The sequence below is a fragment of the Garra rufa genome, unplaced genomic scaffold (assembly GCF_049309525.1).
Source record: "Garra rufa unplaced genomic scaffold, GarRuf1.0 hap1_unplaced_021, whole genome shotgun sequence".
NCBI classification, from domain to species: Eukaryota; Metazoa; Chordata; class Actinopteri; order Cypriniformes; family Cyprinidae; genus Garra; species Garra rufa.
This window is the reverse complement of record NW_027394296.1, coordinates 228012-243799: the sequence shown is the minus strand read 5'-3', so window position 1 is coordinate 243799 and position 15788 is coordinate 228012. Positions and strand designations below refer to the sequence as shown.

The following is a 15788-nucleotide window of genomic DNA, read 5'->3' as shown; positions in this document are numbered from 1 at the left end:
GACCTTCGATGATCCAGTTCCACCATACGAATAAGCAAAAATCACTCAAGATAAACTAACATTTGTTCTATTTTTTTATTGCTGAAGAGTGTTGAACTTTCTTCTTCTGCGTTCCACTGTACGGACGTGAATTTGCTTTTTCTTCAGCCTCAGGCTTTGGGTGTGAAAGAGCTTTTACATTTGCCAAAAATAGAACTTTTTATATTAAAAACAAGCAAGCAAGCCCTGCTTAGATTTAAAAAGTAATGTAACACATTAGTTTACATAAAAAGTAACTAAGTAATGTAAATGAACTGCTTATTTTTTCTGCTCTAGAGTTTGCGGTGACTCTTGAAACAGTTCTGGCTGGCCATGAAAACTGGGTTTATGGAATTCACTGGCAACCTCCGTGTGTCAAAGGTATTTGTGAATGCAGCATGTTGTGATTAGTAAGCATAAGCTGATTTTTTTTTTCTTCATATCACTGTAATGTGCTGTAAAAATTATTTTCATTTTGATATATAATTTATCATGTTTGTATTATTTTTATTTATCCAGTCTCTACCTCTGTTTTATTACTTGATGTCTCCCCCTGCAGGCGACTCAGTGGAACAGACCCTGAGGCTGCTCTCTGCCTCAACGGACAAGACCATGATTTTATGGGGGCCAGAGGAAGATTCAGGCATGTGGGTGGAGCTGGTAAGTTACCTGGTTTTCTACATAAATACCGATATTGATAAAATTAGGAGATGAATTAGAATATTCATTTGAATTTCCAGAAGACTTGAGAAATCTAGCTTCAGTTTTCTTCAGCCTTTCAATGTGAGTACAATATAGAAAAGGTAGGACATTTTAGGATAGAGAGAGAACAAATGAGCTTCGGACAATTTCAGAGTTGAACTCTAATGTGTTAAACACATTGCTCTACCACTGTGCCATGACAAAATTCACAAAATTCATTGCTAAAGTAGTTTATAATAAAAGAATACAAAAATAAATAATAGAATACAATTAAATAAAAAATAGAACATAAATTATAATGATGCATTTTAAAGGCATAGATCACCCTAAAATGAAATTTCTGTCATTAATTACTCACCTTCATGTTGTTCCAAACCCATAAGACCTTTGTTCATCTTCGGAACACAAAGTAAGATATTTTTGGTGAAATCCGCGTAATATCCATGTCCTTCCTGAAAGAGCTGAAAAACGATTAGTCGCGATTAATCTATTCAAAATAAAAGTTTATGTCTACATACTGTATGTGTGTGTACTGTGTATATTTATTTATGTATATATAAATACATGCATATTGTAAAAATATTTGTATGTTTTGTATGTATTGTATGTAAACACTTGTATAAAATTAATATTATATTTAAATATTAATATTTTTCCTTAATATACACGTATGTGTGTGTATTTATATATACATAATAAATATACACAGTACACACACATAGTATGTAAACAAACTCTTATTTTGAATCGATTAATCGTTTTGCAGCTCTACTTGAATGTGGTAGTTGCTGTCTATGCAGGATCAGAAAGCTCTCCGATTTTATTAAAAGATATGTTAATTTGTGTTTCTAAGATGAATTAAGGTGTTATGGGTTTGGAACGACATGAAGGTGAGGAAATAATGATAGAATTTTCATTTTTGGGTGAACTATCCCTTTAAATGGTACTTGGCGCAAGACCATGTAGTGCTTTAAAAAGGAATCATTTTAAAATCAGTATAAAAACTAGCATAAAGACTTTAAAATAAGCACAAGATCTAATTCTAGACACAAGATGTCTCCCACTGCAGACTCTACGTCAATGACTCTCTTCCATTTTTTTTAAACCTGAGCGTACAGATCAATCTCCTGAAAAGAAATAACCCCATCCTGAGGTCAATACCTTCCTGTCTTTCATACACTCTCTAGTTGCCAATCATGGACTTCTAGAATCCGCAGCAGAGGCAGGAAGTGCTGCACAAGCTCCTCTGCTATGTTACGCTCTCTGGGTCATGCAGGGAACATCTGCCCATTCTCTGCTAACTGCGTCAGATTTAACCCACACGCTGAGAATTGCACAGATAAGCTTGTTCTCTTCCATCTGTGTGAGGGACTGTGAATGATTGGTGAGTTCCTCTCAGAAATAGGATGGCAATACCTCAGATAACCTTAAAACACAGTTTTTTACACTTTAGTCATAATAGGACATTTTGATTGGCATTAAGGAAGCAGATAACAGGCTTGACTTCGTGGTTGATTAATAAGAGGTACTCACTTTGATCTTGGCATACAGACATAAGTCTCTGGGCTGAGATCAATGGCTCCTGATTCTGACACTTGGCATGTTGTAGTACGATGACGCACATGCTATGTCACACTAAGGCATGTCCAATTAAAAATGAAAGACTTTGAGTTGTAGTTGTAGGAAGAAAGAGGTTGATTTCAGGTCTTGCGTTGTACCTGGATGCACTGGGGTTGTTCTACATCTGTTATTTTCTGAACTGCGTGTGTCTTCTGTATGGAGTCGTAAAGGGCATACGATATGAGGTAGGTGTGAACTAGGTTATCAGATGTGGTTGAGTGCCTTTGAACTGACAGATTCATAGATACAAAGGAAATAAATGTGGCTTATCATACATCCTTTCTGATTTTCACCTTCTGATCCCCTACTTTCACTTCAGCTTTAGCTCGGGTTAAGAGATAAGTAACAGATGTAATACATACTCATTATTTTAAACTGCGCACTACACTGTGTGGGAAAAAAACTAATAAGACTGTAGCATAAAGACCCTTTAACACTAAACATAAAAAAAAGATTATTTGTTGCATGTGATATGCCAGCTAATTATATAATATTTATTATTATTAATTGAAGCTAAATTGCATTTTGTGCACATACAGTGACCTCCAATCATATTGGCACCCTTGGTAAATATAAGCAGATGTGACTGTGAAAATAAATCTGCATTATCTTTTTTATTTTTAATGAAAAAATTCACACAATTGTAACCTTTCATTGAAGTAAAGATCTCATTATAAAATAAATGTTTTTTCTCCAATGCATGTTGGCCACAATTATTGGCACCCCTAGAAATACTTGTCAGTGAAATATTTCTAAAGTATATTCTCATTCATATTCATATATTCCCAGGATTATAAATATGAGGAACACAAATGCCATCATCCATCACAAAGAGTAAAACCAAAGAACGTAGTTCTGATGTGCTGAACAAGATTTTTGAGCTTCACAAAATAGAAAGTGGCTGTAAGAAAGGGCAATAATTAAGAAATTCCAATCAACTAGAGATGTTACTAATCTATATCGTCCTAATCCGTGGTGAGGAGGAGAATTTGAGTGGACAAAGACTCTCCAAAGATCACAGCTGGAGAATTGCAGAGATTAGTTGAGACTTGCACTGTAAAAAAAAAAAAAAAGCCGTAAAATTTACGGTAAAAAACTGGCAGCTGTGGTTGCCAGAATTTTACCGTAAAAAATACGGTAGCAATGTTTTACATTTTACATTTTACTGTTTTGTACCTTTGTAATACACTGATAACCACCGAAAGCAGGTGGTGATGATAACATCACATGATGAACCAAAGCCCATCACAAGGAGATTTTAAATAATAACTTATATAGAAGGTACACAGAGTCATTCACATAAACACTAAACACCATCATGGTAACACACACAAAACTGAAATAATGCAAAAAAACATTAATTTAAAACATTAGATGTAACATACAACCCTAATGTACAAAACTGCCAAGAAAAAACTAAGAAGAAAAAGTTATTTCAACAAAAAAACATCAAATAAAAAAAATGAAAAACGGAATTCTGGGAATGTCAATTTACGGTTATTCACTGTAAATTTTACATTCTTTTTCATTTCCAAAAACAGTATACTCCCGTAAAATTACATGCACAGTTTTTCACCGTATATAGAAGGGGAACTTACCGTTAACCATTTCACAGGTTTTTACCATAGCATTTTTACAGGTTTTTACCGTTAAATTCACAGTCATTTTTTACAGTGTTCAGAAAGCCTAAAAAAATATCTAACAGCCCCTACATCACCACATATTGTTTGGGAGGGTTTCAAGAAAAATTCTCCTCGCTCATCTAAAAATGGCATATTCAATTGTCAGACACGACTGGAACTTCAATGGGGACTGGCTTCTATGGTCAGATGAAACTAAAAAAGAGCCGTTTGGCAGCAAACCTTCCAGGTTGGTTTGGTGCAAACAAGGATAAAAAATACCCCATGCCAACCGTTAAATATTCTTCTGGATCTTTAATGTTGTGGGCCTATTTTTCTGCCGAAGGTCCTGGAAAATCTTGTTCAGATACATGGCATCATGGATTATATAAAATGCCAACAGATTAAAAATTTTAACCTGACTGCCTGTGTTAGAAATCTTATAATGGGCCAAGGTTGGATCTTCCATCAGGACAGTGATCCAAAATAAACATCAAAATCAACACAAAAATGTGTCACTGAGCACATAATGAATCTTCTGCCATGGGTGTCCCAGTTCACTATCCTGAACCCTATAGACAATGATTGAGATGAACTGAAGCGAAGAGCTGGAAATCTGAAGAATATGGAGAGATTCTGTATGAAGGAATGGTCCCTGATCTCTAGTCAGATGTTCTCCAAACTCATCAGCCATTATAGAAGAAAACTCAGTGCTATTATCTTGGGAAAATGACGTTGCAATAATTGGGTGCTAATAATTGTGGCCAACATGAACTGGAGAAAAATAATTATTTCATAATGAGATTTCCACCCACTTTTCATTGTTTAACTTAATGATAGGTTAGAATGTTGTTACATTGTTGATTGAAAGATCAAAAGGATAAACAATATAGATTTATTTTGACTCACGCCCTTCCTCAAGGGTGTTAATATTAGTGGACGGCACTGTATATTATAAACTTACTGATTGTTTTTGCTGCTGACGTTTGACTAAAGTCCACTATTCATAATAGTTTTGCTATAGTTTTGAGTTTTGATTTTTTCATCTTGCATTTGGTATGCAAAAGCCTTAACCATTGAACCTACAATAATTACTTGTTCATAAATATGGAAGTTTATATTATCTAAAACTAGCCTTCATGGCCCAGTTATGGACTGCCTGCAAGTGCCCTACTAAGCAGAAAATGACCAGCATCACTTTGGCTAATTAACACATCCACAAAGAAGAGTCTCCTCCATAATGATTAGCCTAATTGGTTAGATTTAGTGGAGAGCTGGTTTGCAATAGAGTGTCCAGGCAAACCGCTGGGTAAAGTACACCCTCCTAATAAGTCATGTTGCCAGTGAGCAGTGTGGGGGGACTGCAGGGACCATTTTGAGACTCTGAGCCATTAGTGTTGTGCTAATGGTTTATTTTCCCTGATAGACCAGAAGAGAGAATGGATGAGTTACCATGAAAAATCTTTAACCTCCAGACCTCATGACCCACACCCACATCACCTAGTATTGGCGTACCTTTGAGCTGCTCTGAGTATCCATCATCATTGTTGGATTGCTCACTTTCAACCTCATGAATCTCTCATCTCCACAGGAATGAAACCATGAGTAAAGCATTAGTTTGTCTGGTAGTGATTACCTTTATCTTGGAAGATAAAGTGCAAGATAATCCAAGTAGTCATTTAGCAAACGCTTTTATCCACAGTGACTTGTAGTGTGCTTATTGAATCACTCTGGAGCAACCAACGCTAAGTACCTTTTAAAGGCATAAGGCTGATAGTTCATGGATTGCTTCTACTGGGCTTCAAACCTACATTTATCCATTTCTCATAGGTTTTATCTAAAGTGCTTAAATTTTTTTTTTAAGTGAGTTTCGTCTGTAACTTCTAGACCAGCGGTTCTCAATTCCAGTCCTCGCGCCCCCCCGCTCTGCACATTTTGCGTGTTTCATGTATCGCTTCCGACGTTTGTTCTATTCCAACGTTACTGCCCTTCGAAGTGGACATCACGGGATATTCCGCCATTATTCATTAGTTCGAAGCGAGCGTATGTGTTCCATTTGAAGGTCATTAAAGCGTGCGAGACGTAAATTTAAAATGCATTTATTTACAGATGCATTTATGTCACACTTCTCTAGTAAGTTTCATCTGTGTGTGAAGACGCTACATGCGGTGGCGTAGCGTAAATATGTGAATGAATGTTTCGAAGTATAGTAAACAGATTTCCCCCGCTTAGGGAGCAGGGAGCAATGAACACTGTGCAGGCAATGTCAATCGGAACACATCCTGCACGGACCTCACTTCTAATGAGCTCGTTATCTGAATCAGGTGTGTTAACTAAGCGAGACATGCAAAATATGCAGAGCGGGGGGGCGCGAGGACTGGAATTGAGAACCGCTGTTCTAGACCAACCTCAAGAATTTCGTCACTCCTCCGCATTGTTTGCTTTCGTACCAAACCCATCCAAAACACTGTGGCTTGTGTTACAACATTGTGCCACAGATCCATATTGGTGTTCCTTCCCTAAACAAGAGTGATTGCACATTTCACCCATGAGATTTGGCCCTGATATACGAGTAGCCATGTGGACGGAATTCAAAATCAATCTGGTTAATGTTGCATCACTCTTTCCAGAATGGCTCGCAGAGATCCGTGCCATTCAAAGTGAAGGGCTCTCTTTATCGCAGTCATTAGTTCCGCCATATTCACTCCGTAGGATACGCCAGTGAAGGGCATCTCAAATGTCTCTCTATTGGCGTACACAGGAGTGTGAAAATGTCGATAGCCCTTACTGTTTGATGGTTTGTGGATTTAGCTTTGAATCCGTGTTTTCCAGCCAACGTGGCTCTGTCCGAACTGTCCTGCAGGTCTTTTGGCAGAGTGTTAAAATCTCAGCATTAGATGGTTGATTTGTCCGTCTAGTGTTGTTGTCTTGATGAAGAGCTTAAGCTTGGCCACCTGATCTGGCAATATCTTTGAGACATGCTCTGCTGGGCATGAGAAGAGACTGTGAATCATTGAGCGGTGACACCCCTGAACGCGAGGAATCTCTGCTGCTTTTAACACGGCTGCTGGAAATGTCTTGTCCTGCTCAAGGTCAACAGGAAACACCACTGTGACGGCTGTCAGGTGAAATATTCATACCTCCTTTTCACAGCTGAAAGTGTGATTAAATTACAAAAATATTTGCAGTGTGCAGATGTTGAGGCTGGAGCATCAGTCTTTGCTTGCACACAACCATAAATAAAAGTAGAGGCAGGTTATCGCTGATGGCATAATCATGACTAATTATCTTGTTTTATACAATGTTACCGCTTGCTCCGCAGCACGACTCGCTTCCCCCATTACCGTGAGACACTCGAGTAGCATTAAGCATGTTAGACACGGGCCAGACGGAGGGCAAGCCGTGCTACAGTTTGCGGAAAAACAATTACATTGCTTTGGTATTCATAGCCCAGCCAAGTCAGAGGAGTTTACACTGATTCATTCTTCATGTGACCGTTTTGTCTCTCAGCTTTCCGAGGCTCATATTTGATTTAATGTGTGTGTGATTACGTTCAACATCACATTAATGCATTCAAAGGAAGCAAACACGATTTATTTCTCATTTAATAGTCTCCTCTTTGCATACATCGTGCTTTTCGCTTGTCGGCCTGATTAATTGGTGTCCTCAGACTGTTACTTAACGGAGATGGAGCGCAGCTGTAGACTCTCAACTCAGATTGCTCAGGATTCATGACTACTAATTAGCGGCCTGCTTGACCAGCCGGTTTATCAGGGGCAGTGACACCAGCGAAGGCCTCTCTTATCAAACACTCACCATCAAGAACATGATGGAGAGTGCAGAGTGTAGTTCGCAGGTTTTTGTTTTCATATAAATGTCCTCCTTGGTATCAGATTTTAGCCGCCCTAGGCAATTAACTCATAACAGCCACAACATAATGTCATTCTGTCTGCATAATCAAATGAACAAATAACCCTAAAAGAGTTTATAACCACTTCAGACAGGATTTCAAAGTGGATGACAGTCTACAATATTACCATACTAAGAGACGGTAGTGGCCTGGTTGTTAAAGATCTGGGGTTTGTTTCCCAAAAGTATTGTTAGCTAAAAAGAAGTATATACTTTAACAATTCAGTGTTTCCCAAAACCACAGTTCCAGTGAACATTTGTGAACAGTTTTGAGGTTGGAGCTGTAGCTCTCACCAAAGCCACTAGAAGGCAAGCCTGCAACCATTAGCTGAAAAAGCGTAATGGCTAATGCTGTAGCTTCCCATCTAGCAGTATGTGAGAAAAGAGACCAGAGGCTGTTTTTTTAGTGGATGTCCGTGGAGGAAACGGCTTATCATTTGATGGATTGACAGCCTATCTTCTAATCTTCAATGTTTTACACTAAGCAATATATTCGGTTTACCATGAAAAAATGCTGTTTTCTAAGAAACGTGACTGACTTTTCACGACAGGTGGAAGTCAGTTTACGGCAATTCTCGTTCATTCCTATGGTATCTGAAAGCGGTGTCTGAGTGTCATACAACCAAAGACTATAGAATACCCAAGACGTGTCACTCCTATAGTTTTGAATGGGGGAAAAATGCAAAGCTCATTATGGCCGTGAAGCCCCGCCTTCTTCATGACAGAACCAATTGTTGATTAGTAAAGTCAGCGCGTCACTGCAGCTGCCGTTAGAAGTCCTGGTTGCTATAGAAACAATCGGCGCTCTAGACGTGCGCTCAGTACTGCTGATCTAGCATGAAAAAATCATGTTTTTTAACGCTATTGGAGCACAAGGAACCATATTTATGGGGCAGTTCTTGTCGGATTTATTTGGTGATTTAAAATATGAAATTTAATCGTAATCTTGGTGAACAGTTTTGGAGAATTTGATGTTTCCCCATTCAAAGAAATGGGAGCTGCACTTGCATGCCCGAGAGGCGTTTCAAAGAAGACTGCCGAGTGACAAGACTTGCCTTAAAGGGACTTTGATACAACTGTGAATGAAACTCCGTGACGTCAAGGCTGTAATGTGATTGGTTATTAAGGGACACGTGATCCAAGTTAGCCATTATGCTTTATCCAATAGTAAGTAATACAGACCCTCTCATCTCCCTCTTGTAAGACAATCTCTGTTCTCACTCTGTGGAGAAATATAGTTTCTTCTTAGTATGACATGTGGACCTAAATAGATCAAGCTTTTTAGGAAAATATGCAATATTTATCAGACCAGATAATCTTTTTCCAATCTACTGTTGTCCAATTTTGGTTTGTGAGAATTGTAGCCTCAGTTTACACAGTCAGCAAAAAAGAGTTAAAAACTAATTACAAGCAAAAGGATAATAAAAAAAACTACAGTAGAACAAATAAATAAGAAATGCTATATACATTGTATAAAGTAACCAACCCTTTAAAAACAATGCATATTCTTTACTGTGTAAACTAAATATATATTTCTTCCAGCTGCCTGGATCCATACATAGTTACACCTGTATTTTCTTTATCAACTGTTTGCTTTCACTTCAGACCTAAATTACTGTGTTTACGAGGACACTTGCAGAGACAAGCATTTTGACACATACAATTGTGTATTTAACCATTCAAAGTCTATAAAGTGACAAAAATAACTCTGTTTAATACTTCCGCGCACTATGAACACATTATGAACCTTTCTGACAGCGCTCAGAAACATTCTCTCAGACAGCGTGCATATAGCAAAATGAGTTTTCTTTCATGGCTGATTGCATTTCAACGCCTTAAAATCACTTGTTTTATAACCGCAATGCTTTAAAACACTTGCAAATTATATGTTTTAATGACCATGTAGCACAGCAACATCATGTGAGCGTGTAATCACGTAAATCTTTACTGGTTGACAAATTCTACCAGTTAATCACGTCTACCGGTATATCGCCAACCCCTCCTCGATTGTAATCAATGATTGAGTTACTGTTGCTTTTCTATCTGCTCAAACCTGACCGTTCTCCTCTGACCTCTGGCATCAACAAGGCATTTTCGCCCACAGAACTGCTGCTTACTGGATATTTTTTCTTTTTCTGACCATTCTCTGTAAACACTAGAGGTGGTTGTGTATTAAAATCTCAGTAGATCGGCAGTTTCTGAAATACTCAGACCAGCCCGTCCGGCACCAACAACCATGCCACATTCAAACTCACTTAAATCACATTTCTTTCCAATTCTGATGCTCGGTTTGAACTTGAGCAGATTCTCTTGATCATGTCTACATGTGTTGAGTTTCTGCCATGTGATTGGCCAATTAGATATTTGCATTAATGAGCAGTTGAAAATGTGTATGTAAAAGAGTCCAGTGAGTGTATGTTGAACCAAGGCAGATTGAATTATGGATATGTAGTAAATAAATATGTAAATAATTACGACAATTTTAGATATATAGTCATAACTAGCTAGTTAATTCGCTGAACTATGGTAATTATAGGAGTAGTTCACTTTCAGAACAAAAATTTACAGACAACTTACTCACCCCCTTGTCATCCAAGATGTTCATGTCTTTCTTTCTTCAGTCGTAAGGAAATATGTTTTTTGAGGAAAACATTTCAGGATTTCTCTCCATATAATGGACTTCTATGGTGCCTCTGAGTTTGAACTTCCAAAATGCAGCTTCAAAGGGCTCTAAATGATTACAGCTGAGGAAAAAAGGGTCTTATCTAGCAAAACGATTGGTTATTTTCTCAAAAAATGTACAATTTATATACTTTTTAATAGGGCTGCACGATTAATCGCACAATGTTGTGAGGCGCATTTAGTCAATGAAGCCGGTACTTTGATTAGTAGTAATGCTGCCTTCATGTGCTATCGTAATTATGGTAAATACCAAAATCCGACATCGAAATTGCACATGAACACCCACTCACGTTGTAATTTCCACTGGAAAGCTCGAAATTTTTTATGATACCCGAGCTGCCGAGATGGGATAAACTTTGACCTTTCAACATGGCGGACAGCAACGAAACTATACTGAATGGTAGCATTGCATGATGTTAAAAGTTCTCTGCTGTTTAGTTGGTTAGTTAGTAGCCCCCATAATGCTGGGGCATAAAGAATTTTAATAACGTCGCTATTTAAACGTAGTGTTGTCTTTAAAAATACCATTAAGAGAAGATGCTAGCTTGTCGTGGCTCGCCTCCAGTAGGGTGCTGTGCGGTACAGTGTTCTGAAGGAGGCAATTTTCTCATGTTATTTTATTCGGTCTGTTTTAGCAAAGTAGCATGTTTGGACAAATTGCGAGTCCGCCATGTTTCTCTTCACTACGACAACAAAAGCACCTGAACACGACACACTGGTAATTTCCACTTCACAAGTGGAAAGCATCATCTTTCCCATATCACATGAAGGCAGCATAAATCTCCATCACGCGCGTTCAGCTGGAGCGGCAATTAATACACAGAGACCTCTGAACGCTCCAGCTGAACGCACGTGATGGAGATTTACTACTAATCAAAGTACCGGCTTCATTGACTAAACGCGCCTCACAACACCGTGCGATTAATCGTGCAGCCCTACTTTTTAACCTCAGATGCTCATTTTGTCTAGCTCTGTGTGTACTCTGTGTAGAGATTAAAAAGTATATACATTGTAAATGTTTTTAGGAAATAACTGATCGTTTCGCTAGATGACCCTCCTTTTTCGGCTGAGTCCTTTGAAGCTGCATTTAAACTGCATTTTGGACATTCAAACTCGGGGGCACCATAGAAGTCCATTATATGGAGAAAAAAGCTGAAATGTTTTTCTCAAAAAACATAATTTCTTTACAACTGAAGAAAGAAAGACATGAACATCTTGGATGACAAGGGGATGAGTACATTATCTGTAAATTTTTGTTCTAAAAGTGAACTACTCCTTTAAGCAGCAAACTACATTGTTGTACGAAACTAAGTTTCCATCCAAAGTTGCGAATTTAAGTTATGCGCAAAATTGGAATATTGCATAAAACACTTGCAAGTCAAAGAGAACAAAATCGTCACTTCCTGATAAACTGGCAGTAAACATCAATAAGAAAAGTAAGAGAAGCCACTGAATATAATCATTTTCATACATTATAAATGACTTGCTCCTCAGAGCAATCAGACGAAACACAATAAATGCGCTCATTGCTTTTGAAGTTGGAAGTTGGATGCCTGCTGTTTGGAAACACAGTCATGTAAGACAGTTCTGGGAGGCAATTATATAGAAATACTTTGACGGTAGAGTTTGCTCGGGCATTTCAGAATGACCATAATGATATTTCAGATGCTGTGCAACAAGATCAGTCTGCTGGTTAGTCAGGTTATGGCGTCCCATTGCCGTCTCAATTATTTGCATTAACCATTTTAACCACCTCAAGTAAGCATAAAAACTTCTATGCAAATTAAGGGATTTTTCTTTCAAAATTTGGCATTTATATCACTTGTTTTTGATGTGATACTTGGGAGACTCTGAGTTTTGAAACCTTCAGTGGGTTACTAATCCACCATTGTGTCTTCTATTTAGTTCTTCAAGAATATTTTAGGCTTGATGTGTGTTGTTGTACACTATAACATGGATTGTTTGAATATTTCTTGTTGACTTTTCATTAAGGTTCGTGTTGGGGAAGTTGGAGGAAACACCCTGGGTTTTTATGGATGCCAGATGAGTCCAGACGGCTGTATGATTCTGGCTCATGCCTTTCACGGAGCTCTGCACCTTTGGTACTGTAACAGCAACCAGGTCAGACATAACTGACAACATCCGTCATTAAAACAAAACTGTTTATGCAAACATTCCTGTTTAACTAATAAAAACTGTCAAAATTCATTATGATTTACACTAAATGGAGTAAATGAATGTAGATTTCTGTTTTGCACAGGGAGAATGGAGACCTAGTGTAGTCATTTCGGGTCACTTTAACGCAGTGCAGGACTTGAGTTGGGACCCTGAGGGAGAGTTTATCATCACTGTCGGATCAGACCAAACTACCAGACTCTTTACACCCTGGACCAGAAAAGGATGCTCAGAGGTTTAAACAAATTTCAACTGTTTGATTTTTGTATTATCATACATTGTTGGCTTTTATGGTTGATCAATCCTTTTTGTGTTTGCAGGTTACTTGGCACGAGATCTCAAGGCCGCAAATTCATGGTTATGACATGCAGTGTCTGACAATGGTTGGCCGTTTTCAGTTTGTGTCCGGTGCTGACGAGAAGGTCCTGCGGGTGTTCAAGGCTCCAAGGAATTTTGTGGAGAACTTTGCTAACATATCATGCACCTCTCTGGAGAAACTGCTGGGCTGTAATGTAAGTACTTAGAATCATCTCATCTTTAAACTTTAATTAGTTACATCAAATAAAACCTGGGTTTTAATTACTCTTTGCGCTGTCTTGGATCAGCGAGAGATTTCAAGATGAGTCTCTCACATTTTTCCATTATCTTAATCCTAATGTTTATGCACACGCTTTCAGATATATAGCTAAATGAGTTTCATTTTCTGTAACTTGAGGTCATGGTAAATGAGATGACATAAATGGCATTCTCAATTCAGGTTGATCCTGTGTAATTAAGCAAATCAACACTTTGGCTTTTGTAGAGCCAAACACAGCCATGCTCATATTTAGACTAGCATTTTGTGAGCATTTTGCTATTATACAACAGTTCAATGAAAAGTTGTTATAGAGTAATTTGCATTTCAGACAAAATTGGACAAGTTAATGATGTAACAAAAGGGTAGACAGGTTCATATAGAGAGTTTTTACAGTGTGTGTGTCTCTCTCTTGGGTGTTCAGGATATAGCAGATCTCCCAGAGGGAGCCAGCACTCCTGCCCTTGGCCTGTCCAACAAGGCTGTGTTTCAAGGTATGAACCCTTTGAATTCGTTGGCCACAGGAGAATTTGCATTGTGCTGATCCTGAGAGCAGTGAGGTAGTTGCTAACCTATACTGTGGCATCTGATGTGTTTACAGGTGACCTTGCATCTCAGAGCCCTCAACAGGACAGTGAAGATTTCAATAGCATGTCCGACCAATATAAAGAGTCCTACTTTCAACCTCTCAAACTCACAGGTAAAATACCTCAACTATTGTATTAAAAATGAACTGTGGTTAGTCATTTTTACATTTCAGTAAAATGGCCACTCTCTCCAAGTAGAAAGTTCTTTCCTGAAACAAAATATAATATGCACCAGACAATAGTCAAAAACTTCGCCATCAGCAGGTGCAGTGCCTTGCGAAAGTATTCATAGCCCTTCGTTTTTTTACGTTTTATGTTGCTGCCTTACGTTAAACTGCTTTAAATGACTTTTTTTCCACACAAATCTACACGCCATACACCAATTATCATACACCAATTTTTTAGAAATAAAAAAACTGAAATTATTCCATTGCATAAGTTTTCATACTAACCATATTTTTGGGACACTTGAAATTTAGCTCAGGAGCATTCATATGACTTGTAGATGTTACTACACTTTGAGTGGAGTTAAACTGTGGCAAATTAATTTGAATAAGTATGATTTGGAAAGGCACACACCTCTTAATTAAAGGTCTAAAAATGGAGAGCAAAAACCAAGCCCTGAGGTCATAAGAACTGCATGTGGAGCTTAGAGACGGGATTGCGTCAAGGCACAGATCTGGGGAAGAGTTCAGAAAAAATTCTGAATGTTCACAGAATAATGTAGCCTCCGTTATCCATAATGGAAGATGTTTGGAACAACTAGGACTCTTCCTAGAGCTGGCCTCCTGGCCAAACCGAGCAATTGATGAAGAAGGGCCTTGGCTAGAATGGTGACCAAGAAGCTGATGGTCACTCTTGTTGAGCTCTATGATCATGTGCAGGTAGGAGAAACTTAAAAAAGGACAAACATCACTGCAACACTCCACCAATCTGTGCTTTACAGCTATGTGGTCGAACTCAATCCCCTCCTGAAAACCTGAAAAACCCACTTAGAATTTGCAACGAAGCACTTAAAGAACTCTCAGATTGTGAGAAACAAGATTCTCTGGTCTGATGAACCTCAAATCCAAGCATTATGTTTGAAGAAACCCAAGCACTGCTCATCACTTGCACAGTAGCATCCCAACAGTAAAGTATAGTGGTAGCATCCCCTTGTGTTTCAGCGGCAGGGACTGAGGGAGTAGAAGGAAACCTCAACACAGCAAAATATAGAGATGGCATTAATGAAAACCCAGAGCATTCAGAACCTCAGACTGGGCAGAAGGGTGACCTTCCAACAAGACAATGACCCTAAGCACACAGCAAGAGTGGCTTATAGACAACTATGAGAATGTCCTTGAGTGGCCCAGCCAGAGTCTGGGCTTGAACCAAATCAAACATTTCTGGAAATCTGAAAATGTATGCCAGCCCTCATCCAAGCTGACAGAGTTTGACTGGTGAGAAGAAGTGAGAAGAAGAATGGCAAATAATAGCCAAATGCAGATGTGCAAAACTTCATCATACCCAAAAAGACTCGAGGCTGTAAATGTGCTTCAACAAGATACTGAGTTAAGAGTATGAATACTTATGCAATGCACTTATTTCATTGTTTTATTTTTTAATAAATTTCCAAAGTTGTCTCAAACCTGTTTTGTGCTTTGTCATTATGGTGTATGAAATGTAGATTGATCTGGAAAAAAAAGTAGTTCAACATAAGGCTGTAATATGATATATTAATATAAGCGGTATGAATACTTTTGCACTTTAGACACTGTAAGGCCGTGTTCACACTTGACGTCCTTTTCCAAATGGCCAGCGTCTGTTTTACATTCTAATCCTATGGAGTAAACCGTCTTTTCAAAAAAGCCCTAGCGCTTTTTTTAAACGCCACCGCCGGCGTCTTTTTTTGCAGCTCAGAGC

At 38.4% G+C, this 15788-nt stretch overlaps 1 protein-coding gene across 1 annotated transcript in view; it reads left to right on the top strand.

The window, feature by feature from the left end:
* LOC141315353 (elongator complex protein 2) overlaps positions 1-15788 on the top strand; it is a 36992-nt gene that overhangs the window by 7791 nt on the left and 13413 nt on the right. The window contains exons 9-15 of the mRNA XM_073832687.1: positions 316-399; positions 578-678; positions 12543-12671; positions 12811-12960; positions 13046-13237; positions 13724-13793; positions 13901-13999. Coding sequence (XP_073688788.1) covers positions 316-399; positions 578-678; positions 12543-12671; positions 12811-12960; positions 13046-13237; positions 13724-13793; positions 13901-13999 — 825 coding nt within the window. The remainder of the gene's footprint in view (positions 1-315; positions 400-577; positions 679-12542; positions 12672-12810; positions 12961-13045; positions 13238-13723; positions 13794-13900; positions 14000-15788) is intronic.